At 41.7% G+C, this 26,996-nt stretch overlaps 2 protein-coding genes across 3 annotated transcripts; one reads left to right on the top strand and one right to left on the bottom strand.

Annotated features, from left to right (window-relative positions):
- Positions 1–626: 626 nt before the first annotated feature.
- LOC122771675 (Na(+)/H(+) exchange regulatory cofactor NHE-RF2) lies at positions 627–10,979 on the top strand. Its single transcript, XM_044029379.1, has 6 exons — positions 627–1,494; positions 2,530–2,847; positions 7,228–7,419; positions 8,261–8,414; positions 9,622–9,827; positions 9,915–10,979. Exons 1-6 carry the CDS (start codon positions 1,288–1,290, stop codon positions 10,080–10,082), a joined length of 1,245 nt encoding a protein of 414 aa, XP_043885314.1. The 5' UTR covers positions 627–1,287; the 3' UTR covers positions 10,083–10,979.
- Positions 10,980–16,128: 5,149 nt separating this feature from the next.
- On the bottom strand, positions 16,129–26,344 carry LOC122771217 (transportin-2). Of its 2 annotated transcripts, none has more exons than XM_044028639.1 (24): positions 26,127–26,344; positions 25,334–25,433; positions 24,571–24,646; positions 24,270–24,419; positions 23,945–24,051; positions 23,695–23,828; positions 23,505–23,586; positions 21,991–22,113; positions 21,259–21,377; positions 21,101–21,161; positions 20,839–21,010; positions 20,413–20,565; positions 19,859–20,084; positions 19,591–19,762; positions 19,302–19,496; positions 19,005–19,163; positions 18,297–18,390; positions 18,098–18,196; positions 17,902–17,997; positions 17,678–17,753; positions 17,107–17,206; positions 16,911–16,985; positions 16,576–16,705; positions 16,129–16,268 (listed from the first exon to the last, which is right to left on the bottom strand). In XM_044028639.1, exons 2-23 carry the CDS (start codon positions 25,430–25,432, stop codon positions 16,598–16,600), a joined length of 2,676 nt encoding a protein of 891 aa, XP_043884574.1. In that variant the 5' UTR covers position 25,433; positions 26,127–26,344; the 3' UTR covers positions 16,129–16,268; positions 16,576–16,597. The 2 variants fall into 2 exon arrangements, with proteins under 2 accessions (XP_043884574.1, XP_043884575.1); XM_044028640.1 differs by having other exon boundaries at positions 18,297–18,384; positions 26,127–26,343.
- Positions 26,345–26,996: the final 652 nt, after the last annotated feature.

The raw sequence follows: 26,996 nt of genomic DNA, 5'->3' as shown, positions 1-26,996 counted from the left end.
CTCCTGATCTTGACACTTTAATGGAACAGTGCCATGTCAATGTTACCTGTGTTTATCTTGCTATGAAACATTCTGATTAGTGTAATGTATGTTTATCTTGCTATGAAACATTCTGATTAGTGTAATGTATGTTTATAAGGATTTATTCCCTTCCCTTCCGAGCATGTAGGAAAACCTTTCCTATAAAATATCAAAAGATGTAGTTTGGACATTAAAGACAAGTAGAAATATGTCACCTAAATCTTACACACTGGACCTTTAAAAGCAGTAGTGACCCACAGGCAATGGCCGTATATAAAGCTTAAGCTCCCACGTGGGTCTGGTGCATTGCTCAGAGGCACATCTGCAGTGCAGTGTCTGATCCTTATACTGTCACAGGCTCATGGCAGAGCAGCTGTGGGACAACTAACTGCCGTCCTCACAAATATTTACCTCGTGTCTCATCTTTCCTGATCTGAATTTCAACAACACACGCCCTTTTGCCAAGATACTCATGTGCCACCGGGCCACAAAGACGAGAGAGAAGCTTGTATTACGTTTAAACATCAAATCCCCTTTTTACGCAACCGCCCCTTTGTTGATCTCCAGGCGGGATCGAGGGCGGACAAGGTAGATTTCCTTTCACCAGGTCACAGTCGGTGTGTTTTCACCTCCACCTCCTGCAGGAAGTTCATGTCTCTCTGTGCCGTGGGAACAAATGGCCCCTTGGCTTTTCACTTGGCTGAGCGCAGTTCAAGTGCATGTGAACTCACTTCATCATCAGAAGCCCTGATTGCTTTGGCAGAAATTGCAGCCACTCGGGCCGGTTTACTCCTGAGTCGTCAGGTGTGCGCAGCGCAGAGAGCAGTGGGGGCAGTGGCATCTGTTGTTGACGCCTCTTCACTCTCACCGGGTCGGACAGGACAGGAGGACACGCAATCCCAGACGTGTTACGTGCGAAGAACAGTTTTCTAATCTCTGATCTCTTGGATTATCTTCAATGGACGGGGACTTGATCCCCGTCTGTGGGTTTTTGGCCACTCTTTTACGCACACTAAATGCGCACTGATTATCTGCGCTCGAACTTGCGCCTTTGGCATTTTCGTTATGGATTAAACAGTCGGTGGTTTTAGCCTAGTGTGTTCCCTTTGGACAACTGTGGATTATTGAATGGACTGGAATCATGTAAAATGGTGGTGTTGTTTTGGTCAGTGACGCGCGCAGCAGAGTTTCCACAGCTCTTGGACAAAGCAGCCGTTTATTCTCCTGAGACACGTTGACCTGTTTTCCTCCTATTGACGCGCTGGGATGGAGAGTGAGCTGAGACCCAGGCTCTGTTTCCTGACCAAAGGACCGCGCGGGTATGGGTTTCACCTGCACGGTGAGCGCAACAGGGGCGGACAGTTCATCCGCACCGTGGAGCCCGGCTCCTCGGCGGACATGGGCGGGCTGAGACCAGGAGACCGGGTGGTGGAGGTGAACGGGGAGAATGTGGAGAACGCAACTCATCATCAAGTGAGTGGGGACTCAATATATAGAAATCAACATATAAAACAATCTTTGATGGTAGGTGTTGAACAAGAGCAGGCACAAACTCTCTGAGGTGCAAACAATAACTTCTATACTTGTTGGACCACTTTTTCCCATGCCCGAGGAGCAGGAGGGAGCCAGTAAAATGGGTCAGTGTAGGACTTGTGTAATGGGAATCACTGGGTTTCTTTTTAATATTATTATTTGTATTATTATAATATAACTGAAATGTATATATATATATGATGTCAAACAAAGTTACAACGTGCTTCACAAATAAAAATAACACAATATAATAAAATATTAAAAACACTAAAACATCAGCATGACCAAAAGTAATAAAAACTAGAATTAGGTAAAATATAGAAATGCAGAACAAGAAAAGCAGTTTACAAGTTTTTTTTCTTAGTTTTCAGCCAAGAATCTGGAACAGTTAAAAGGCCTCTATCAGAAAATCCCAGGGTAACAAATAGGATTATAAAAGATTGCCAATGTACTGGGATTAAAAGGACCTTAAACTACTACTACTACCCAAGCTACTGTTAGCTGTTTCTGTCCACCAAGCGAGTCATGATTATCATGAAATATCATGATTCTGGGAGATAAAATATATATTTTTGAATAATCTAAAGAAATTATGATACGTTGATGTTCCAGAAGCCAGTGTGACGAGGCTAAAACCAGGGTGAACAAACTTGTTTACTCTGGTTTAAAGGAATACTTCACTGATTTGCATTTAGCTTTGTATTACTAGAATGGGGTAGTATTTTTTGAAAATACTCGCCCCCCTACGAGTGGGTCTAAAAAGTGCAGAATTAGCGTTGCAGTTTCAAGCCTCGGACCAAGTGTCACCGGTGGACACGTAGCAAAAAAGGAATGAGGATATTTCTGGACTCAGGGGAAACTGAGGTTGGGAAGCACAATTTTTCAAAAATACTAGTATAGGTAGAATAAGAAGTATTCTTTTAACGTATGTTACTTTGCAGACCATGAACACCACAATTTAATCCCGTCATACAGGTAGTGAATCGTATCCGTGAAGTGGACTACCGCACCAGGCTGCTCGTGGTGGACAGAGACACCGATGACTACCTCCACAGCTGTGGCCTGGCCTGCACCGAGGACCTGGCCATTGAGATGGGAACCCTCTCCCCGTGGCCTTCACCCAAGCCCACGCCTTCCTCTTCTCCGATACCCAGAGAGAACTCACCTCTGTCACTCAAGCCCAACCACGCACACTTGTATCACCGCCACGCGGCAGACTCCCCCATTCATGTCATCATACAAGGCAAGGTCAAGAGGGTGTCAGTGACATCAAGCACGACGACTGACGCGGAGGTAAGAGTGGAGATCGTCACACAAGACTCTACTTTGTGGTCTCTGTGGTCAAAATAGTCACCCCAATGTGGAATGAGCGGAGCATTGCATTCTGATCGTTTCGCAGCAGTTATGAGATAAAGATCAAAACAAAAGCAGACATGACACCGAGCTTCTGCAGTGAGTGACAGTGATGCTGCTGCTGTGAGCGTGTGATAGATCGATAGATCGATAAATCGATAGATCGATAGATCGATAGATCGATAGATGTTCAGAGACAGTGGTTCAAATGTTAACAGACAGTTGACAGATGTTGAAAAGTTACACACTACTGCTTTAAGATTGTGTGTGTGACTTGTGACACTGAGCATACACACCTGATGTTTGTCAAGCACTAACCTGAACCTATAAGCACCAAGGGAGGGCCTGTTTTTGCAGGATTCACTGTCACACAGCTGGCCATTCGGAGAGAGTCTGGTGGTGGCTTCTCGTTCCACTGAAAAATAGACCAAGACAGAACATACAGCAAACATGCCTCTAGTGGTCCAACCATGAACGCTGATGTTAGGAGGGGAGATAAAAAAAAAATGGATGAGAAGCAATAAAGAAAATTTGAGCCACTGTATAAATTGGCAGGCTTACACGGATACACAGGATTAATCACACTTTTGTAACCTGATTCCTCTTGGGCAGATATAATACCTACACTCTTTTCCTCCAGTTTAAATGGAGCTACAAGGTTTATTATTGCTTTGCTCACAAGTGAAAGAGGGACTAAAACATTGTGGTAAATTGTGTATATTTATATAGCGCTTTCTGAGTCCTAATGACCACTCAAACAGAACAGAAGAATAGTAAATGCCATTACAGCAGTACAGCAACACAGTTTCATCCATTTATTACAGGTCATTTGTTTGAGCTGTTGAGATTCAACACCTCAGGCATTCAGCTGTATGGTGTTTTTGCCACCTGAGACAAGAAAACCCTGCTCAGCTGCCCGTGTTTCCTGCCAAAAACACTTCAACTATTGTTTGCCCAGACTGAATAATCACTTTGGAAAGACAGTGTGAGACTGTTTGCACATGTCAGAGGTGCAAACCACAAACTCACACCCCTGAGGGTTTGTCCCCTAGCCCCCGATGTTTTGCATACAAGGTTATAAAGGAGACAGATTAAACAGCAGTCTGAGAAGTTACAATCTCAGATTTCTGTCTGTCCGAAGCTTTTATTTTGACGGGCGGCTCAGCTCAAGCGGTGCAGACTGAGTCGGACTGTCCATTCTCAACTATTTTATCTGCTTTATTTCTTAAAACAGACTCCAAATGTGTGCTGGGAGCATCAGATTTGAATATGGCTGAGGCAGTATACAGTACATATGATGCCGCGAAATTGAAAATTCCACGGGTGTGCTTCTGACATCACTATGACATGTGGCTGCAGAAATTGAGATTGAGCCTAATGTTTGGACTCCAAACAAAGTAGACCAGGATCTTTGTAGACCGGCTTGCTCACGTCAAACTGCCATCTGTTTATCCACAGTCAGGGTAAATACTGGCTGTCCCTTGGATGGCTGTCATGACTCTTTCCCTTCATTTTGGGCAAAAAGGGGTTCAGATAAAACAGAAGCATGTGCAATAACAGCAGCTCCAGTACAATATAGTGCATACGCTCACGTCATCAAGTGCGAGTAACATGAGACTTTGTAATACACCGAAAATTCCCCTGTTGTGGAGTTTGCTGGAGGGCAAAAATAATACCAACTTTAACCAGCATCTTTTCATTTGTTTCAATTTCTAAAAATTAATCATAAAAATGTTTTTATCCACTTTTTTTATATCCTGGGAATGTGTGTTTTTCGACACACCACTCAGGCATCTGTGGTTACCTCTGTTTTAGACTGACTGGTCTCTCAGATTCTGTGCATTATAGCATGCTTTTCCTTCGGTTCACAGTTTTTTAATACTTATTTTAATACTTTTTTGTTTTTTTGTGTGTTTTTCTAAATCTAGGGTTAGGGTTGCCAGGTGTGTGAGTAATTATTTTTGGCCTGTTGGTCAACAGCTCCGATTAGGGAACTACTGTAGCACAATAATGTGAAAAGCTTTGTGCATGCTCATTTGCTTATCGTTATCAAACTCTCTCTCCCCATGACTCACTCTTCCTCACACGTAATCTCGGTTCAAGCCATTAACTTCTGTATCATTTGCCTCAAGCTTGACATTCATGCGACTGTACATGTAAATACAGACTTTCAGCGTTGCATGCTGTTTTTGTGACAGCAGACCCCCATGTACTGTAGCCTTACGTAACCACCAACAGTGTTGACCGTCATCACGGCCACGCAACCGGTGTCACGCGGTCGGCTGCAACAAATGAAACGCTGCCAGGAGCCTTTTCCTGTGTATGTGCGTTTTTATTCACACGGTTGAATTTGTGAAGAAAGAAAAAGGAAAGAGAGTTAAAAGTGTTGGAAGCAAGTGCCGCTAACATTTTCAGTCAACAGGGAGATTTATGTCACAGTTAATGCATAAATAACCAATAGTCACCAAACGGCTGGTACAATACATTTTTCTCAATCTACAAATAGTTTCTGCACCTTTTGATTCTCCGTAATGTTAAATCACACAACATGTAGATACTGCCTCCGTTAAAAAACACAGAGGTCATCACAGGTCATCACAGAGATCAGCTTAAATATTTTCATGTGCCTCGTGTGCAGCCTTTGGGTCAATTACTTTGGGCCATTGTGGTGAATATAGTACAGGTCAGCTTTATTTTGCTGACCAGCAGGAGGAGGCATGGCGACCCATCACCACAGCAACCTGACCTGGCACCATGGCATTTTTGTCACAGAGGTGTTCTGTTCCATGAATACAGCTTGCACTCTGGCTGTAATACAGGGAGAAGGCTATCCATCCCAGTGTGTGTGTGTGTGTGTGAGAGAGAGAGCAATTTGGCTGGGCTGGGCTGTGTGTGTGTGTGTGTGTGTGTGTGTGTGTGTGTGTGTGTGTGTGTGTGTGTGTGTGTGTGTTTGTGTGTGTAGAGAACAATTTGGCTGGGCTGTGTGTGTGTGTGTGTTTGTGTGTGCACTTGAATGTTTCCTGATGGAGCAGAAAGGACAAAGAGATCTGTCAGAGTGTGTCGTTAGGTCAGTTTACCCGTGGCACAGTCACAGTAGCAGTCACTCAGTGTCCTGAGCCGTCCCCGATCGGGGACATGGGGCATGGGCAGGACTAGACCAAAGTGTCTCACATTATCCTCACAAACCTTGGACCACGTGCACGCCACACGTTCACACACAACCCATTTGAACAGCTTCAACAAAGCGCTATCGCTAATCTCAACCATAACCAGTTAATGCCAAATCTTACCCGGAAACTTAACCTGCCTCGCTAGGACTAAGTTTTTGGTTTCTGTGAGGACTACTAGTCCTGACAAGGTCAAATGCAAAAATCAATACAAGCACAAGCGCACACACACACACACACACAGTCAGCATGTAGCATGCAGTCATCTTAGATGTTCAGGTGAGTCAATCAGGTTCTGAATCAGGTTCAGCTAAATCAATCTGTAATTGGCCATAAGTGCTCGAGGTCGATTTTACTCTAATGTCTCTCAGACAGATCCACTAAGCCCACTTAACTCCGCACCAAACCCACTAGCTCATCCTGACTGTCACTTTCTCCTAGTACACAGCAGTCATTTAATAGTTTAATAATAGAAACACCCGTAGAAGGGTATTTGACAGTGTATTCATTCATTGTCTAGCAAATTTATCTTCAGTCCCCACTGACACAGTGCAAACAGCAGGGCCAACACACAAAGACAAACAACCACTCACATTCACACCTACAGTCAATTTAGAGGGTTCAATTAACCTCTGCATGTTTTTGGACTGTGGGAGGAAACTGGAGAACCCAGAGAAAGCCCAAGCGCACACGAGGATGCATGCAAACCCCATGCAGACAGGCCCTCACCTCCACCGGGTCGTGAAGCCAGGTCTGACTGGAAAAAAACCCAGCATAGTTTGTTCAAAATTATATAAAACACTGTAAAAGAGCAGGTGGAGGAAACTTAATTGTCATTCTGGCCTTGGAAAAATATGAAAAGAACAAAATGCCTCATGCAGGTCCTTACAAGAAGTGCACTCAATTCATTATAAGTAAATAACAATGAAAAATAAGTAACTGTAACCTAAAAATACACACATGAGATGTATAAAACCATTAAAGGGGCACTTCAAGGCAATAAATAAATATGGGGCAGAGTAAATTGGATAAAATGTGGACTCTAAAATCAGTACTTGTTTGAATTTATACTAATGGTTTTGTATTTGTGCCTTGGCACCTTCAACTTTTATATTATTTCTTTAAAATTCTTTTTTTGCGTTTGCTATTATAGCTGCAGCGGGAGTCCTCACCAGAGCTGACGTCTGAGCATCTTCCCCGACTGTGTCACGTGGTGAAGGGGGCGCACGGCTATGGCTTCAACCTGCACAGCGATAAAACAAAGCGTGGACAGTTTGTACGATCTGTGGACCCTGGTTCAGCTGCGGATAGAACAGACATCCGGCCCGGAGACAGACTGGTGGAGGTAGTTCAACACAGGATTCAGTCTTGCTTTAGTGGGAGTGTTAAATGGTTTACAGGACTACAGTGACATTACCGGGAACGGAAGTCTCAAAAGTTCACAAAGACATAAAGTGAACCTAACTGTCCAGTAGAAACGGAGCTCTTTCTGGGCCTTCAGCTGTCGCCACCGTTCAAACGCAGCACCGATGGTCACTCCGCATCAGCCTTTTTCTTGGCAGTAGCTTTCCCCAAAAAACGTCTTTCGTTTGCGACAAACACCTGTTGTTGGCACTTTTTCTGGCATAAGCTATGGCGTGTGTCTTCTGAGCATACACGATTAGTGCACGAAGACGGGTACGAGCATAGGGGGAAAGGGGGGCAGATGGCAGTTTGATTGATGTATCACAATCCAATTAATTAATTCGGACCTTTCATTATGATTGGATGTTGTGTAAAAAATAATGCTCCAGAAAATAATCTCCTACCCCACCTTTAATGTGGAAAAAAACAACACCACATGCCCCATATTCATTTGGTTTGTGCACTTTCAGGTGTAATTGGATTAGCGTAGATTAGCTGGACTCAAGATTAGAGTGAGTGGGAGACTGAGAGGTTTTGTTCAAGGAGCTAAAGTAAGAAAAGACAGGGGATAATGAATTGAATGGAGATGTAGAGGAGGGGAGTGTGTTTCTGTCTGTACGAAGTGTACAGTAAATACAGACAAATTGTAATGCCATGTCTTACCTGTTGTTTTGTGTCATAGCCTCTCTCTAATCTCACTAGTCTGCTATCGTCTATTTTTTTTCTTCCTGTATCATTTCTCTCCGTCACCATCGCTGTGTCTGTTTCCACTGACATCTCAGGTGAATGGGGTAAACATTGACGGCCTGAGGCACTCGGAGGTGGTGGAAATCATCAAAGAAAGAAGGGATGAAGTCCGTCTCCTCGTGGTCGACCAGGAAACGGACAAGCTCTTCCACAGACTGGGGATAACACCCACCATCAGCCATGTCAAAGGTCACATAGCACACGCACGCACACACGCACACACTCAAACTTTCTTGTACAACAGCCTTAATGATGCATTAACTGTTAACTGAAATAAAAACAAAAACTAGAGATGTTTTGTTTTTGTTTTTTAGTAAAATGTATTGAAAATGTGTTTATTTTTCATATTTTTATATTCATTTCATACATAATCCTTTTGGGTTCATATGAAGTGTATTTATTTTTAAAGGTTTTATTTGAGACAGCATTTACAGTAGATTCATTCATAATAGAAATGTTGTTAATTTGTTTTTGTTTACAATGTGGGATATAAGGCTATGCAAGTTAAACCTAACATTTGTTATGTAGTTAATTGGGTTGAGTTGGTTCATCTAAGTGAATCAAACCTCTTGTCTTTTATTGTGTTTTTTTAAATTTTGCTCATGTTTTACCTTAGATTCTTTGCAAATTGCACCTGGCAAAAACTCAAATAAATATTACAAAAAAACCTCAAACTAACACTAAAACTAAAGATTTACAAAATAATAAAAACTAGCCAATCCACTCGTAAAACTAATTAAAACTAACTCATTTTAAAAACAAAAAGTCAAGCTAAATAAAAACTAAACCTAATGAAAAATCCGAAACTATTATAACCTTGGTGAGGACCAGGCAAAATGTCCTCTCTTCCTGTGGTTTATGCATTTTATATAAATACAACAAGTGCATACACACACACACACACACACACTCTTAACATCGTCTTAAAGGGATAATTAGGTTAAGTGTCATTCAGTGAGGTGCTGACACATGGTCAGCCATCGCCAAGGTAGACCCTAGGACACCGATGCTCTGACTGAAAACATGGCAAAAAAAAAAAGAAAGAAAGCTGATTTTATCCACTTAACAACAGGATCCCAGGATGTTTCATTTTGCTATTAGACAAACTGAACTTTGCAACCCACTCACTCTCATAGACAAAATCTCAGATACAGGGAGCTGCGCATCCACTACTGCCTCATTTGGGTAAATCCAAAGGAACAATTTCAAACACCAAAGTCACAACATTTAAACTTAATGATGGAGGCAGCAACTCTTGTATGTTGTAATGCAAAATTGCTGATTCTCTCTATGGACTTTTTTTGGTGCAGGGCAGCAGCGCACCAGTGGTAGCACACTTGGCAAAGTCAGTGGTGCAATTAGTTTAATAGTGTGGCTTCTGTTTGTTTTCACACAGAGGTCTACGTGGATGAATCAGCCACCGACAGTGTCCCACCCACTCCTTCTCCTACCACAGACTCACCGCTCATCAATGTCACGCTGACGGACTCCCCGATCACAGAGGTGTCTCCAAAGTCCCGTGCTAATGGGAGCTCAGCATCCCAGTCCTCCAGAAGTTCCACCACTCAGTCAGAGGTCAGCAGCTCGGACATGAGCTTCCAGGTGAGGCGTGTGTGCTGATTGAGAGATGCCAACGCTGGCGGCTGGTGAATGTGTGCCTAAACACACGCCTGTCTGTGTTTCCTTTAGGTCCCGGATGAGGATGACAGGCGCGTTTCGGACCCTTTTATGGAAAGTGGCCTACGTCTGAGTCCAACGGCTGCCGAGGCCAAGCAAAAGGCCTGCGCGAGCCGCACCAAGAAGAGAGCGCCGCTTATGGACTGGAGCAAGAGAAAGGAGATCTTCAGCAACTTCTGACCTAAGGATGCACTGAGGGAAAAGGGAAAAAAACACAGCAGGAGGAGGAGGAGGAGGAGGAGGAGGATGGCGTAGAACAAGGAATAATGCTGTGATTCCTGACTTTAGAATTACATCATGGAGAGAATTGAGTGAGGTCATCATATTGACACCCTATTCTTAAATTCTGTTAGGCATGAAATATTTTAAGATACCATGTGGTATACTAACTGTATATTACAGTATCTCTAACTGACAGACCATCAGTTGAGACTCGTGTCATCTGAAACGATGCCCTGAAGCGTAACCATGGCAGATAACAGACTGCATAGTAAAGGAGTTTTCCATCTCCAGAAGACGGTAGTAATGCAAAATCATGGATGCAGGTTCCTGTTAAACACCATAGAAGAAGAAGAATACACAGCGGCTCTCTTTCTGGGGCCTGAGCAGTGACCATGAATCTAGAGCTTATATGCACTTGTGTTTGTGTATCAGTGATATTTTTAGCATCTGTGTGTTTTTCGGGGGCCACATTTGCTGTAGATATGCTTTTCTGTTGTAACTTCTGTAGATGTCACTTTATTTTTCTTCTCTCTACAGTAAGAGTTTCATTTCTTCTCAGTTTACTATGAGTTTTTCGTCTCGCTGTAGTCGTCTCTATGTTAGTGTCTAGTTTATCGTAGCCTCAGTGTAACCTTTGAATGTAAACACAAAGGGAAACTAGCGAGGCCGAGTTATCACGCGTATATAGGTGTGATGACCTTGCTGCTTCTTTAAACTTTAGTGATCTCTATAAAGGAAAAAATATTTAAAAGACAAGGTACAAAAAAAGCTGATCACGTTTGATCTGTTTCATATGCACCTGATGATTCAAACTTATCACCGTGAGTGAAATAAACTTCCAGAACATGTATATGATGCCAGTCAGTCAAGGCTGATTATTCTTACAGAGGTCTACTACTAATGGATGAATTGAAATAATGTTCTGTCCTACAACTAGTCCTTGAATACGAATGTGGATTTCTGCATACTTCAGTTACAATGGGGGGTTTTTGCTCAGAGAACTGCCACTCATTATTTTCTCTTTTTCTGACCAGTCTCTGTGAACCCTAGAGATGGTTGTCTGTAACGCGTTTGGTTGATCGGGTATCTGTGTCGACGTGTAGCTCGACGTGTCACTAAACCAGTGTATCTGAATATCTAAAGTGGCCAGTGACTGTATCTGCTTTTACTGTAGTGACCAAGTCGCACTTATATATATATATATATATATATATATATATATATATGTGTATACATATACACATATATATATATATACATACATATATACATACACATATATATGTCTATGTATATTTATATATATATATATAGACATATATATACACAAATATATAAACATCCCCTATACAATCTCCATGGAGTGACTACCTTTTTATGAATTATTCAAAACATTTGTGTGCGTAGGAGTACAGTCAAGCACACTTCCTCAAGCTATAAGCTCTATATGGACAAAAGAACTTAGCCACACCTGCTAAGTATTGATTTCAGGTGTTAAAGGAATACTTCACCGATTTGCATTTAGCTTTGTATTACTAGAATAGGTTTTGTTTTTGAAAAATTGTGCTTCCCAACCTCAGTTTCCTGTGAGTCGAGAAATATCTTCATTCTTTTTTTTGTTACGTGCCCACCAGTGACACTTGGTCCTGTTAGCGTAACCGTTAGCAAAGTGTCCGCCATCTTTGCTAACGGTTTCGTAATATCGGCACTTGAACTCATAAATGCTCTACAGAATGAATGGAAACAATTTCACATAGAAATAAACCATGAGGAAAGTCCTCCAAAAAGTGTGGCAGCTGTTATAGCTGCAATGTCAGCATCGTATACAAGCATCGTCGCTAATTCTTTGCCTTGAGGAAAACGTCCGCCTCACTCACACGCTAACATCTATTCGGCCATGAACAAAAGAGCAAGTAATGACACCTACAGTGAGAACAGGAAAAGCCTGTTCATATAACTTTATACAGACACTATTAATCAGAGATGTGCACCATGAATGCATATATCAGATATTATCCTTGTCTCTTGTGTCATAGGTTTTTCTCTCTCGAAACAATGGCAGCTTTGTTGCAACATTTTTATCAGATTTACTTTTTTTTATTTTTTTGTCCCCAACTGTTCTCGTGCACATGTGAGGGTGTTTGTTTTAGCTTTCCAAAAACTGGGGCGATAAAGTGATAATCGGGTATGTAAGGATGAAACAGTGACACAGAAATAAAGATTTTTTTCTGAACTCAATCTGCCCCAGCTCCACCCAAAGCTTCAGGGTAAACAACAGCGAGGTAGGGACGAAAAGATGATCTGTATCCTAAGCCTGTAATTATGTTGCTGGGGATGAATGAGATTTCTGACTGACCTGCAGCTTATTAACGTTGTTTACCTGGTCTCAGAGTATCTGTGGAGACGGAAGCAGATGAGTCGAGAGACATTTCTTTCCCAGAAAAACAAGAAAATAAAAAAGAATCAGGACAATCTGCTGCTGTCTGACACAACTTAAAAGTCGCTGAGATTTAAAGATGGTCTGTATGCACATGGACAGTCACAGTGACAAAATGAGTAAGCATAATAAAGCATATTATATCATATTAATTATAGCTACTTTAATGGGCAGAAAGCTATTTTCGTACGGTTGTTTTAAATTGAATGGGGATCAAATATGGTGGAGATGATGAAGTTTGATTCATATTCTTCCCCATTTAATATGGGGTTGATAAGTTATTTACAGACAAAATGTCTTCGCTTCTGAGGATTGCATGGTTTACAGACAATTTTATACATGTCAGATTTTTGAAGTCATGGTCGTTACTTTGGCTCCGTTTTCAGAGCAGAATTTTAATGTAAAAACAACAGTATTTATTCCATTAATAGCATCCTCAAATGTAATCAAAAGAGAACAAATTACCTTTTTCTCCCCGACGTGTTCACACAGACTGCATGAGGAAGACAGTAGCACTGTGGAGTCAGACCTAACCATAAACATCAAAAAACATACGAGGCTTTGCCAAAATATGACCAAAAACGATGCTTTTTGAGCCAAGATTTGTCCTCACAACCATTGAAAGACATGCACACACACACGTTCCCTGGCGACTAACAGAGACACAGCTGAGGAAAGTTATATTGTTGCATGTTAAGGTCAAAAGTCATGATGAAGATAATTCTATTGAAAAGGTAAATTACAACTTCATTTCCTCTCATCTCCTAACAAAACTCATACTGGTCATGCCCAGCCTTAAGCGAGTGTGACGCGTTAAGGGAATTTCTGAGAAACAAACCAAATCTAAATTGTATTATAGACTCAAAAACATTTTATTTCCATTTCCACCTTGAAAAAAGGGGGATCACAACTGGCAAAAGTAATCCACAGAGCAAAACAATAGTTATCAAAGTCTTTTTGCCAAATGCAACAATATCATGATCTTTATTATAGAATCAGAATTTAGAAAAAGAATTGTCCTCTCCTATCATCATTCCTTTGTTCCCATCTTTTTTTGTTGTTGTTGCAACTACTCAAAAAAGACGTCTACCTGCCTTCAAGCTCACTGTGATCATTCATCAGTCACTAAAGTTGACGACTACAGCATCATCCAAAGAAAATGTTCACTGACCATTCACATAAAAAAACCCCAAAAACATTAATGAACTAAAAACATCAGGTAAAAAAAAAAAAAAAACAGTAAAATTTAACAAGCAACCAAAATAAACATTTCCACGTACAAGCTTTGAACTAAGAGAGCGTGGAAACAGGTGGACCGGGGTTCAGATTGTCGTCGTGTCTGCAGTGGTTAATGATTGGTTTGATTATCTTAGTGAGTGGTCACAGTCGAGGTCAAATCATGTACCAGTCTGTTTCCACATGTTTACATGACGGAAAGCAGTGGCAGATTATCAATGTACACATATCGATCCCTGTAGTTAAATTGGCTGGCTAACCTGTATTCTGTGATTTAGTTTTTCCATGACCCTTTAAGTGCCTGTACTTAATCGCATCATCATGATGCACATACTTTAAACTGAAAATAGCAGCTTCTCTCCACTTGTTGTCTGTTGTTGTTAAGATTCCACCAACTATTGCTCTTTGGCAGTGTACTAGCTTCTTTTTTTATTTATTTATTTTAAGCTCTCCTCTCACTGTGAACTGAGGTGTGTTGGTGTGTAAAGGGTGATCACTATACTTGGACACACACACACACGCACGCACGCACACACACACTTACACAGCGTGAAAACAGACAGAGCATGCACACGTAGACTGGGCGCAGGCTACACACTCTAAGTAATTAACTCATCGGCACCCCTTCTGTGCAAACATCATAAACGCTATCAAAAACATGCTCGTAGGCAAAAGAACGGTACTCGTGCATACATAATCATGCAGGATCACACACACACTCACATTCACACACAAGCCTCAGCAATATGGCAAGGTTAGTCATTGTAAAAGTGCGGATTAGTCGCAGTTTCACAAAGTTGTTTTTATTTGCCATTTAGTATTGGGATATTTTTGCCAGTCAAAGACACTTAATTTCACAGTGCAACACAGTATGACAAACACTGATATTAGGGTCAAGACATATCATATGAGTGAGGTTAAAAAAAATGTCCATACAAAACAGAAATGAAAAAAAAGGTCAAATAAAATTAAAAGTGCAAAAAAACAACGGAAACAGTCACGGAAAAATACTATTATTCAAAACCTTTTGCGTTAATTGTGCGAATTTATGTCCATTATAGAAACAAAAGTCATCAGTAGCAGCCAAAAAAAATATAAAAAAAATTAAAAAAAACAACATAATATGGACCAGTTTTAAAACATTATAAAGATCACAATGACATTGCCAATCACTGTTTTTACTTAAGATATCATTATGGCATCAAATGGATATCAGTACACATGTAGACACATACATACACACTCACAACACACACACACGTACAAACGAACACTTGGTCACAGTTAACAGGTGCCAAGGACATTGTGGTGGAGTCAAGTTTTTAGCTCGGTACCATGATCAAAACAATACATAACTTCACTGTTGACAGAGAATGCCGGAGTAAGGATTTACACGCTGCACATGCACCCACACACAGACACACATGCACATATGCACACATACATACACACACACACACAAAACCTCAAAAGAGACAACCAACGATGTGATTTTCCTTTCCCCTCTGGTGAGAAAACAAATGTGTTAGCCCTAATCCTCCCTTCGAGAGGAATGGTTTCTGTGAAGCCAAGAGGGAAAGACATTTGTCATTGTTCTCTCTCTCTCTCTCTCTCCCTCCCTCTCTCTCTCTCTCTTTTCTACGATCAGGTAGAAAATGTGACAGGAATATGTCTGACAGGTGGATAGCTCTGTGAAGCAGCACTCTGGTCAAAAATGAAGGTAGGAAACACAGATGCAGATAGCGAGAGTATCTTACAGATAAGAAGAATTCAGCGACTACAGATAAAGTAATTCATTTTGAATCCTATTCCCCGAAAAAAAAGAAGAAAGATATCACCCAGGAAATGAAGAGAGATTAGACATCTGTCTGTCTGTCTGTCCCTAAACTACACGTAATAGGTCTCAAAAAGTCTACATAATAGTGCCTCCCACAGTCAGTTTCATGTACAGCACGTGCAAGTGTACTGTATGTGTGAGTCTGTTGGTCTGTCCCTGTCAGTCAAACTATTGGTTACACTTAAGTTTAAGAATCCCAGTAAAATCTCCACTGTCCCCGTCTTCTCAGCCAACTAACAGACCATTCTATAGCTCTTTTATTTAATCTCTTCCTTGTTTTTGAGTTCCCTCCCACTCTTTCCCTGAACTTTCCTTGTGCTGGTCTTTCCCTGCCACCCTCTTTCCAAACTTGTCTTTCCCTCCATCTTTTCACCATGTTCATCTCTCTGTCCCTCTCTATCTCTCCCTACCAGTTAGTTTTTCTGTGTCGGGTCCCTGCCTAGTTAATCTAGAGGTGTCCCCCCTGTCCCTCCCTCCCACCCGCCCACCCTCCCTCTATGGACAAACACATAGGGCGTGGGGGCCGTCCGTCAGGGGGAGCGGCCAATAGCGTCCCTCTCCCTCCCCCCAGATCAGGGCAGTGCAATACACAGATGGATGAGTTTCCCATTCACCCTCCTCCCTGCTGGCTCACCTGGAAGGATGGGGGAAAAAAAGGGGGAGAGCGGAGGCAGAAGATGTTAATTTCTGTCCAGCCAAGTAACACATCTAAAAACATGCATCACATGACATTCAGGTACACTGGCATATGTGTGCCAGTGTAAACGGGAAACAGAGTCTCTCTTCTGCAGTTGTTTGCTTAGTTTTTAGAAAACACTACCAATGAAAAACAACCAGCAAGGATTTGGAGCATCCAGAGGAGAATTTGTGTGTGTTTTTGTTTTTAAACAAAAATAGAGCAGTAGGGGTGTGAAATGAAATGATAGCATGTGTGTGGTTACCTCTTAGGTGGGTGTAGAGAATCTAAACGCCATAGCAGGCTGCCAGTCTCTCTTTCAGCAGTGGGGGGAACTGCTCTGAGAACTGCTGCCAGTTCTCCTCCCCAACCTGCTCCTTAAAACCATGCAGGATCTGTGGAGATAATATGAGGGATCACAGTTGGGCCACATGTTACACAGTGAAGGGTCATTTTAAGAAGACAGCAACATCAAGCCAGTTCAGACATATGATTGGGGACAGATATTATCACCAGATCATTTTGGCCCGATATGAATTCATAGAATTTTTAGACATTTTGTTGTTAAGAAAGTCAATTTTAATCATGATTTGTACTCACCTTATAGAACATGTCTCTTAGATCATCTTTAGGATTCACCCAAGAGGCCACTGCGTCACAGAAGAAGATGAAGTCCTGAACAAACGAACAAAAGAGGTTTGAAATTTAAGGTCTCTGAAACATCTGTGAATTTACTCTGCAACCAAATATACAGCTATTTTTAAAATTGTATTTATTACAGTGTACAATGGCTCACCTGCACCACACCTCCTGGGTTCACACCAATCATCATGCAAATTCCGCGGAAGGCCGAGTCTTTCTCCTCGTTGTCTCGGATGTTACGCAGAGATGTGCACCTGTCGCATGCAATGATCAACCAACCAATCAACTGCCAACCAACATTTTAACTAAAATATTTAAAATACTGTACATGAGAACATTTGTAACAAAACAAAAACTGAACAAATAAGCAAAACTGAGAAACTTGAATTGTAACAGCCAAACTGCAATCATAAGAATATCAGTACTACAATCCTTTCCATTCTGTCACTGTGCACTAAAGAAATGAACCCATTAAACTGCGGTTGCAAAGGTTTCATGCAAATAAGGATAAGCTAACATAGTTCACACAGAACAGATGAAAGGGAGAAGGAGGGCAGAGAAAATGGATACCATGTGATGAGGTAAGCCCATAATAGAGCACATGACACATGGACAACACTGATGCCGACTATGCAAGTTCACATGTAGTAAATTGAATATCATCCCAGAGATGCCTAATAGCGGGGAATAAGAGACACCAAATGAGAGATTAAACAGTCACTTACCAAGGTCGGATAAACTGCGGAAGCATTGGCGCAACCTCCTGAGGGCACACGTAGCCCAGTCTGCCGATTGTGATAGCTGGTAGAGAACATAGACTAGTCAGGACAGCGCAATTTAAATAGTCCACGTCAACAGCACCCCATTTCATCATGTGAATCATTAAATCAGCATTCGACTCTCCTGTGCTCCAATTGTCGACTAAAAACACATCTGTGCATTCACATACCAGTGTTCTCCAGCAGTGTCTTGGGCGTGTTGGGTCGATTAATAATCTCAACCAGCTGGTTCAGAACCATAGCAATGTACGGCTGCATCTCCACTCCTGACAGACCAGGACAAAAAAAAATAAAAAATCAAGTGAGACACACGCAATACCACATTATCCAACCACATCTCAGAGGAATAGATTCACTACAACTCACCCATCTGCATACAGATCTCTCCAATGGCCCAGGTGGCATTGTTGCACACAGAGATGAACTCTGGGTTCAGATTTGTCCCGAGGATAGGCATGAATTCAGCTGCAGTACAAAAACAATGTTATCATCACATTCAATGAACAGAAGCAAGGATGGTGATACACACGTAATGTGAAAGTGAGAAAGACAGTGTGATAATTACCAATACATGGTTTGACATGAGGGAAGCAGGCCTTGGTTAAGTCACCCAGTAGAGCAAAGGAACTTTGTCTAACTTCAGGCATCGTATCCTGGGACAAAAGAGACAGAGAAACAAGGACAGATGTAAACATACACCGTCAACAGAGCCAGAGAATGCTCCTGTGAAAAAAATCTAACAGGTCAGTGTGGTTGTTGTTACTCTTGCAAAAAATAAAGATCATGATGAGCCTAAAATATCATCAAAAAGAGCAGTGGGCTATCATTACAATGCTAGTGTATTGCATACACCCCCAACAAAAACACTTTTATTCAGAAAGGAAATCACAGAATGCAAATACAACACGTTACTGAAAAATATCAGACTATAGAAGAAAAATCAGACTCGGATGAGATATGTAGTGAGGGCTATGACATACTTAAGCAAATGTTTTATAGGTTTTATAGGAAGAACATTATGTCAAGCTGACCTTTTTGTATGTCCTTTGTACCATAACTAGCATACTCATACTTAACTGAAATCACAAAGACTTTGGTCCTTTGACCAATTTTGTATAAAGTCCAAGTGGACATAAGTGCTAGATGTAATGAAATGTGCAACGTTGTTGACAGACAGCCCAAAAAAAGTCAGGCTGGAGGCATAATAAATAAACTACGATTCACAATGAGCACACATTAGACAGACACATAGACACACACAGCCTCTCCTCACCTGCATGCACTGGAAAAGTAGAGTCATGATGTTACTGCGAGCCACAAGTGTGTCCACATGTCCCCCTAGCCCTTCAGCCAAGCCACTTAAAAGATCTAGAGCCACAATCATGAAGTCCTTGTCAGGTGCCTCATACTGGTCTGGCTGCTGACTGTACATCTTAGAAACACACACACACACACACACACAGGTAAATATACCAGCAGTGGGATAATGTGTTAGCATTGAGCAGCAAAAACAATTAACAAAGACACTTACTGGGGCAAAGTCATGTGTAAGTGAGTGTGCTTCCCTTACCATGGCCTGAGCCAGTGTCTTCTGGACCAGGGTGACGCAGCGCTGATAAACAGGCTCGCAGTAGGGGAGGAAGCCACTCTGTAATGCTGTGGCAACAGACGACAGACACTCCAGCAGAGGGAAGAGATCTTTGTCTTCATCCTTCAGCTCATTCCACTTGGCAATCAGCGGAGGCATAAGCTTCTGAATGTACTCCTGTAAACACATGTGTGTGAGTTTGGCCTGTTGATTAACTGAAGATAAAAATGTGGCTGTGTAAGATGTGTGGGGTTTTTTTTTGGGGTTGCACAGGCTGGTTGAGATGGTGTCCCACAGAGTCTGCCAGTGTGCCTATAGCATCATAAAGAATGAGCAGGTTCTTGTGCTGATACTTCCCAAAAGCGAAAACCAGCGTGTCAAGAATGAAGCTCAGATAAGGCACCAGCTCTGTGCAAGCCTCCTCCTCAAGTGTGGCGAACGCACTTAAGAAAAAGAGTCACATGAGCAAGTGAAATAAATGAGTTTTAGGAGTGGAAACGTGGGAAAGATTAAACGCATGGGATAAGAAAGCGCTGTACCTGCATGCCGCCTCCTGCACCCTCTTATTGCCATCCAGGATGCGTTTGAGCAGCTCAGTCATGAGAGGTTTGAGATGGGCGTCAGGGGGCTGGCTCACCACCCAGTGGGCGTAGCGGCTCAGGGTCCAGCAAGCGATGGAGCGAACCAGGGCCTTCTTGTCACACAAACACTGAATAAGGTGGGGGATGAGCTCGGGCAAGTAAGGAACCATGCCTTGCATACAGCCTGGGGGAATATATATATAAAAAAAGGTCATACATCAAGTCAAGATTTCTAGCAGTAGAAATATCAGGGTGGATCACTTCAAGTGTACAATGGATGTTTCCTTTTACATTTGTTTTAATAAAAATCACAAATCTGTTATTTACTGTAAATTTAACGTAATGTTAATGATTCACTGAACTCACGGATGGTGATTCAGACACCATTTTGAAATAATCTACAAAGCACCAATATCTTAGGAAATCCACAATACCTAACCCCAAATGACATGGAAAGAAATGTTTTGTTTCGGTATATTGTATTCCAATAGCAAGTGTATGCCGTGTCTTACCCTCAGCGATAGCTCCCAGCACAAGGATGCCAGACTCCTTGATGACCCAGTCAGGGTGGAAAAGCAGGCCTTTGAGCAGGGGTAAGAGGTGGGGAAGCAATTCCTCACGGAACACATTGGCAAGAACATCAAGCGCTGCGGCCGAACACTTCCCTAGAAACAGGAAGGTATTGTTAACATTAGAAAATGTTGGAAATGTGTTTATGCTGCGTGGAAAAACAGAAACAGCACAAGAGAAAGGAACACAAAGACACAATGAGACAAATGGCCAGTACCAAAGACCAAATAAAAATTCTTGAATGGACCAAAACAATATGCAACTGTATCTATTACCTTATTTTTTGTTTGTAGAAACTGAAAAAAGTTAAAATGGTAATAACTGTTACCAATGATTACTGAGGACTAGTAAAACTGTCTGTGACTTACGAAGGTTCCAGTCAGACAGTGTGTCATCATCATCGTCCTCGTCTTCATCAATGTCCTCTCCCTCCTCATCCTCTCCTCCTTCGTGCTGCAGAGTGACAGTTCTGGATTTATGGAAACGTGGTTTGATATCTTGCTCACTATCCGGAACGGTCTCATCCTCTTCAACGTCGCCCTGCAGGACAATGGAGAGAACGGTGAATTTATTGAGTCATAGAGAAGAGAGGTGTTTGAAAAATGTTTGACTTGTCCAGGGGTGGCTCACCTTTAGAAGAATAATGTCAATTTCAGAGTATTTCATCCCATTCACCAAGATAGGAATCAGTCTGTAAGAGAAGCGAGACAGCCACGTTATTACAAATAAAATCACTTTGTAATTTTTCTTAACCCAGTGCAACACACTGTTGGCCTACGGGCACTTACTGGACCAAGTGGCCAGAGAGGGCCTCTTTGCAGATGGGTTGTTCAGCCAGAGTCAGCCAGAACTCACAGGCCTCCAGAGCCACGTTCTCATCTGGGTCCTGGGTGCGCTGCAGCATGTACTGGTGAAAAACAATGAGAGACATAAGATGTTGTGGAGAGTTTGGTGGAGTAAGGGAAGGAGGTATGGAGACCAATACGGACCAATACGTTGCCACATGAACGCGTGGATAGTTAAGTTGTCGCCAGTTTGCTGCCCTTTTTTAATGTACAAAAACATTTGTGGCGTACGTTTCGTACAAAATACCAGAAAAGGAGCAGGTGCATTTAAAACCACAAAAAAAAAAACATAATATTAAATGTCATATATAAAATAAAATAAAAATATTTATCAAGATGTCACTTGACAGCAAAAATACCAACACTGGGTCGTCTTTGGAACACTACAACTAAAGCAGTCCTTCTAAGATCAAGCAGCATGCTGGAGACGATATCAAATACACACTTCACTGTCTGACACTTGTTTAAGCGAATGCGTTCCTTCCAGGCAGTTGCAGTGAATACACCATTGGTCTTTTGACTGCATTCCCATTCAATTCAATTCAATAATCCCCATGTTCAGGCAGCGATGGAGGGTTAGGGTCTGCCTGGTCATCCTTGAATTGGCACTGTCCACAATTCACAAAAGGAGGATGTCTTTTTGAAGCAGTGTACTAGCTCAAGTCACACCCTCACCTGAATGATGCTGTGCATGTGTGGAATGAGGCGGTCAATGCGGACTTCCAGCAGCATAACAAGAGCCCTGCACACGTTCTTCCGCACTTCGCTGTCCTCGTCTCCGGCCAGTGCAAACAGACTCTGGACGGAATAAAGACGAGGAAAGAATGAGTGTGTTAAAAGCAATGGTGGGGAAAGACAGACGGGATTAACACACATTCCAGGAGGAAGCAAAGGCTTTCGACTTCCAGGATTGCGCAGATGAATGATGACATTGTTCATTGGTGACAGTAGAAGCACACCACTATGTGGGGTCTCCATCTGTCTCCAATCTTATTTTATCTAATCTAATATTATTTTGTTATGCACTGTAATATTTACAATGCACCTTTACATCATGTTACTCCACCATCTACTCTACACCATATCACATCCAATGATGGTACAAGTCCATCCCACTAGTCAACAAAATCAACTTCAATTCTAAAACTATGTTCAAATTATTGCAGACCCTGTTAAAGATTACCGATTATCAATCTTATTTTAGCTTATTGTCCGACCAGCAGCACAGTGGTGGTCTGTGACTGGTTAAGACTGTATGTCTTGACCACTATCACATAGACTTTTTGGTACAATGCTTAGAATCAATACATGCCCAAAAAAATACAGACAGACACATGATATAGCACCATAAGTTGCTGTTGTTTATGTTTAGTAAACATTAATAAATGGAATTTAATAAAACCATTTTAATTTTAATGTTTGTTATTTTCGGCAAGGCAGCGTGCCACTATGATAAAACTTTGGTCTGGCTCCAGCTAAGTCCCTCCCCCACCACTACATAGAAAGCTCTTCTCATCAAAGCACTTAATCTGCAAGTTAAGACACACTCCGTATAACCACGCCAATGACCTTATGCCACATTATTTCATATGTGGTTCACAAATAGAAAAAATCTTCAGAATGCTGCTTTAAATTTGATGAAAAACAGACTCCCATTAAGCAGTGTAATTGATTCTGGACACAACATCAGCTACAAAACTAACATGAAACATTTCATCCTAACCACTTTACAAAAGACTGCAAGATGCAGTTTGTAGAACAGAAGCCTCTCACAAACCAAATTCTGGGTGCCAGACAGGAGAACAATCAAATCAAAAAGCAAAACCTGTCAATTTAATAGAATTCTATTACTTAAGTAAATAAAGTTGAGGTTAGCAGGTTAGCTTACTTCTATGCTACAAGTTATAGGCTCTTGTAAAACCCTTAACCAGTATGTTGGAGTCAGTGTAACTGAATTAGATGTACTGCATTTTGTGTGAACAGCCTCTCTCTCCTGTAGCTCTCAACATAAATTCCTGCAGTGCCTTTTTATCACATAATCTGTGTGAAAGGAGATGGGGTGACTCATGGGATCAGCAGTGAAAAAAACTGACAGTAGAATTTATTCACTCATGATGACAAGAGGAAAACCATGTATTTTTTCATTCGAAACAACAGAGGCTCTACCAAGACAGAATTCAAGCACTCACCTCAATGAAGGTGTCTATGTTATCCATCAGAGCCTGAGCTCGACCAATGATGAACTGGTTCACACAGGCTATAGCATGTGACCTTAAGAATGAAAAAGAACAGGAAGATTGTTATGTCATGGGCAAAAAAAGACTGAAAAAAGAGAGAAACTCATAGACTCGGCAGGCAAAAGGCAAATGTGTTGCTGACCTGATTTTGGGGCTGCAGTGTTTGAAAAACTGAAGGAACTTGGGAATCATAATGTTGAGAGGTCTGTTCAGAGCGTCACTGTCTAACAACTCAGATGAATCCTCGCAGATTTTCTGCAGTGCTCCAAAAGAACCCTTGAACCACACAGAATATCACAGAGAAATGTTAAAAGAGCAAAAGAAAATAGAAGTGTCATGACAATAGAAATTTAAAAGATGTATGAGTATGTGTGTATGTATGTGAGCCTGACCTCACAGGTGTTATAGTCCTCCGAGTTGAGCAGATTACAGAGCTGGGGTAACAGTTCTGGCCAGGTCTGCAGCTCTCCTTTAGAAGCAATGGTCGTGATCAGGATACCTTTATGATAAAAAACAAACAAGTTATTCACAAGTAAATCAGTATTTAAAAACTACTCTCAACATCACATTAATTAATTTAAAATATAATGGCACTTAATCCCACACAGACATTACCTGCAAAAAGCCATCCACCTACATAGTAGTCTGTCTCACACGGGCTAGAAAGTGCAGCTTACAAAACACAAACTTTTTTCCCTTTTTTGTGAAAACACCCACCGATTGTAGCTCTGATGAGCGGTGAGGGGTCTCCGATGTTGTTGAGACATTCTCGTTTGATGAAGTCAGCCACAGTAGGAGGAAAGTTCTGGTAGTGAGCCTTTACATTGTTCTTCAGGATGAGACCACTCAAAGAGCGAGTGGGTTCATCTTGAGAAAAAAGACACAGCAGAGAGTTGGAGACAGTGTCAAATGCTTTTTCTTTAAATGGGGAGGTGGCTAGATAAACAACATTTGCAGAGGACATTAAAATGATGTAGTGTTCTTAGGAAACGTTTTGACATGCACATACGATACATACCCTCAGATTTGAGGCTTGTGAGAACAAAAATTAGATAATTGTTGAAATCCGGAAACTGGTTGAGCTGCTCAAGTTTCTGGGGAATCTGTTAAGGAGTTCAACCATCCACACAATTATAATAATTATAATAACTTTAATTTCTAAAGGGTCTTTCGCGACACGCAAGGTCACTGTACCAGGAACAGTAAGTAGAAAAAATATTACTCAAGAATGAATACTTCCAGCCCTTTCTGCATCAGTTTTACAGTTGTCATAGTGTGTCACATAAGAAGTGTTTTTCTTGCAGACCAAACAAGCCCTAAGCCACACAAACAATCACATATAGAAATTACATGCCCATAATTTCTCTCTCTCACTTGAACAAAAATGATGTCTTTCTGATGCTAGATGTTAGAGTGTGTGTGTATATGTGCAGGTGTTGGATTGAAGAGTCAGAGAAACTGAGAGAATTGAAGCACCACTCACACTACTGCAACATGAACCAAAAAATTGATCAGTATCAATAATGAGGCCCAAGATGTGTAAAAACACTGTGATAATGCAGCGAGTCAGAGCACAACAGCTGAGACAGTGGGACAGGACAGATTGCATGCATGTATGTTCAGGAATGTGACCAAATACATCCTGAAAATACAGTCAAATAAGGTTTGGTGATTGGATCCAAGGATGCACTGAACACATTCACATCCGTATTTCTCTAGTTGTTATCAAATCACTCATGATCTGAATGGGATCTATTGCAAACACACACACTAAAGGATACTTCTTGCACTGCTCTCTGTGTTGCTGTGTCTGGGGACTGGGAGTCCTTCAGCAGCTGCAGCACTTGCTGCAGACCCTGCTCATCTGGCTGCCACTCCATCCTGCAAAAGAGAAACACACATACACATTACCCGTTTATGACGAACGTACGTCGCATGCTGGTAGCTGGCTACCTCGGCTTTTTTAAATTCATGTCACGTAAGAATGCATGATACGCAGTAATGATTACAGGTAGGACTAACAATCTGCGTGCCTCATTTAACGCAGACAATAACAATACTCGCTAGCTTGTTAACCTAAGAACAAACCTTACTGTAGGCAAAACACATTCAGTGATTGAATCTGTATTTACTTTGTTTGTACATGACTGCAAGCACAGGCGTTTGACATTTTCCGTTTCTTATTACATTAAACTTAAAGGTACCACTACACAGTCGTCATCTGTTACGTTATAGCTACATTAATTAAGTAGCCAAAGTTAGCCGTCTACCGACATCTAATCAGGCTTTTCCACACAAGGCCCAGGCAGCACAGGCGCTAATGTCTCAGTTGGCTAGCCAGCTAGCTTAACGCAGCTAATACGATGCTTAACCCACATCAGAGTCGCACAGAAAACAGCCACAGAACAGTATCGTTCGTTAACAAACGGGACAACGCAGAGCGTCGTCAAAGCCAAGTTTGTATTTTAAGAAACAAATACGACGCAAATTGGTCACATTAATATTCATAACAGCAGTCGCTATCAGTAGCAGGGCTAGTTAGCAACATCTTGAAAGTACCGCGAAAGGTTTTACCTGGTCAGTCCGATGTCGCAGATCTATGTTTCTACAGACAGTCGCGCAGTTACGCTGTAACAACTGAACATTAAGTAAAAATATGACTTCGGCCCGTGTTTCCAAACACAAACTTTCAATCACAGTAGGTCTGTGTAATTGCTAGTGGTATGTGACACAGATCGCATGCCTTGCGATCAAGCCGGGTGATCAGGTTGATCATGTTCGGCTTCCGTAGTGGGCAGACTGTCGCGCTTGGTAACTGTAGAGACGGGAATAATATTAAATGTGGACAGTGACATTTATACATTCTACAGACATAATTTACGTGACATTTTTTTATAAACTGTAATAATTTCTATCGACGATTCACATTTATTGTTAAATGCTGCATGGATTATTTTTGCATTGCTTTTTATTTCTGGCCTCTAGGTGGTGCTAGCTTCACATTCCTGCAGCGTCTAACTGGAGGGTGCGCAACAATTTTTCTACCAGGGGGCCAGACTGGCGCACACTCACTGGCCATTTTATTAGGTACACCCGTTCACCTGCTATATTAACGCAGTCACTTAATGTATTAAACATGTAGGCCTGGTCAATACGACCTGCTGAAGTTCATACCGAGCAACACAATGAGGATGAAAGATTTAGGTAACTTTGAATGTCGCGTGATTGTTAGTGGCAGACAGGCTGGCGCAGTGGCTTCATTCCTGGCCCAGGGTCCCTCCTTCCACCAAGTTGAATGGAAAACAAGCAGATATAACTAAAAATATAATTAGTTGGCAGAGGTCATGAAAGAACACGTGATTGAATTTGCACGGGAATGCGTACATGCCTCCCCCTCAGCTCTGAAAAAGAGAACATTTCCATCAATAAGTCATTTCTCTGGCA

Source organism: Solea senegalensis, linkage group LG6 (assembly GCF_019176455.1).
Source record: "Solea senegalensis isolate Sse05_10M linkage group LG6, IFAPA_SoseM_1, whole genome shotgun sequence".
Classification (NCBI taxonomy): domain Eukaryota; kingdom Metazoa; phylum Chordata; class Actinopteri; order Pleuronectiformes; family Soleidae; genus Solea; species Solea senegalensis.
The sequence above is the reverse complement of the archived record's forward strand: the minus strand, read 5'-3'. Positions and strand labels throughout refer to the sequence as shown.

What these genes read in the sequence shown, in the direction of transcription:
- LOC122771675 (XM_044029379.1), top strand. Translation starts at nt 1,288, where the DNA reads ATGGAGAGTGAGCTGAGACCCAGGCTCTGTTTCCTGACCAAAGGACCG. An exon ending in AGAACGCAACTCATCATCAA is followed by an intron (nt 1,495 to 2,529) that starts GTGAGTGGGGAC and finishes CCCGTCATACAG; the next exon opens with GTAGTGAATCGTATCCGTGA. An exon ending in GCACGACGACTGACGCGGAG is followed by an intron (nt 2,848 to 7,227) that starts GTAAGAGTGGAG and finishes TTGCTATTATAG; the next exon opens with CTGCAGCGGGAGTCCTCACC.
- LOC122771217 (XM_044028639.1), bottom strand. Translation starts at nt 25,432, where the DNA reads ATGGAGTGGCAGCCAGATGAGCAGGGTCTGCAGCAAGTGCTGCAGCTG. An exon ending in CACAAGCCTCAAATCTGAGG is followed by an intron (nt 24,420 to 24,570) that starts GTATGTATCGTA and finishes TTTTTTCTCAAG; the next exon opens with ATGAACCCACTCGCTCTTTG. An exon ending in GTGCAGGAGGCGGCATGCAG is followed by an intron (nt 19,763 to 19,858) that starts GTACAGCGCTTT and finishes CTTTTTCTTAAG; the next exon opens with TGCGTTCGCCACACTTGAGG.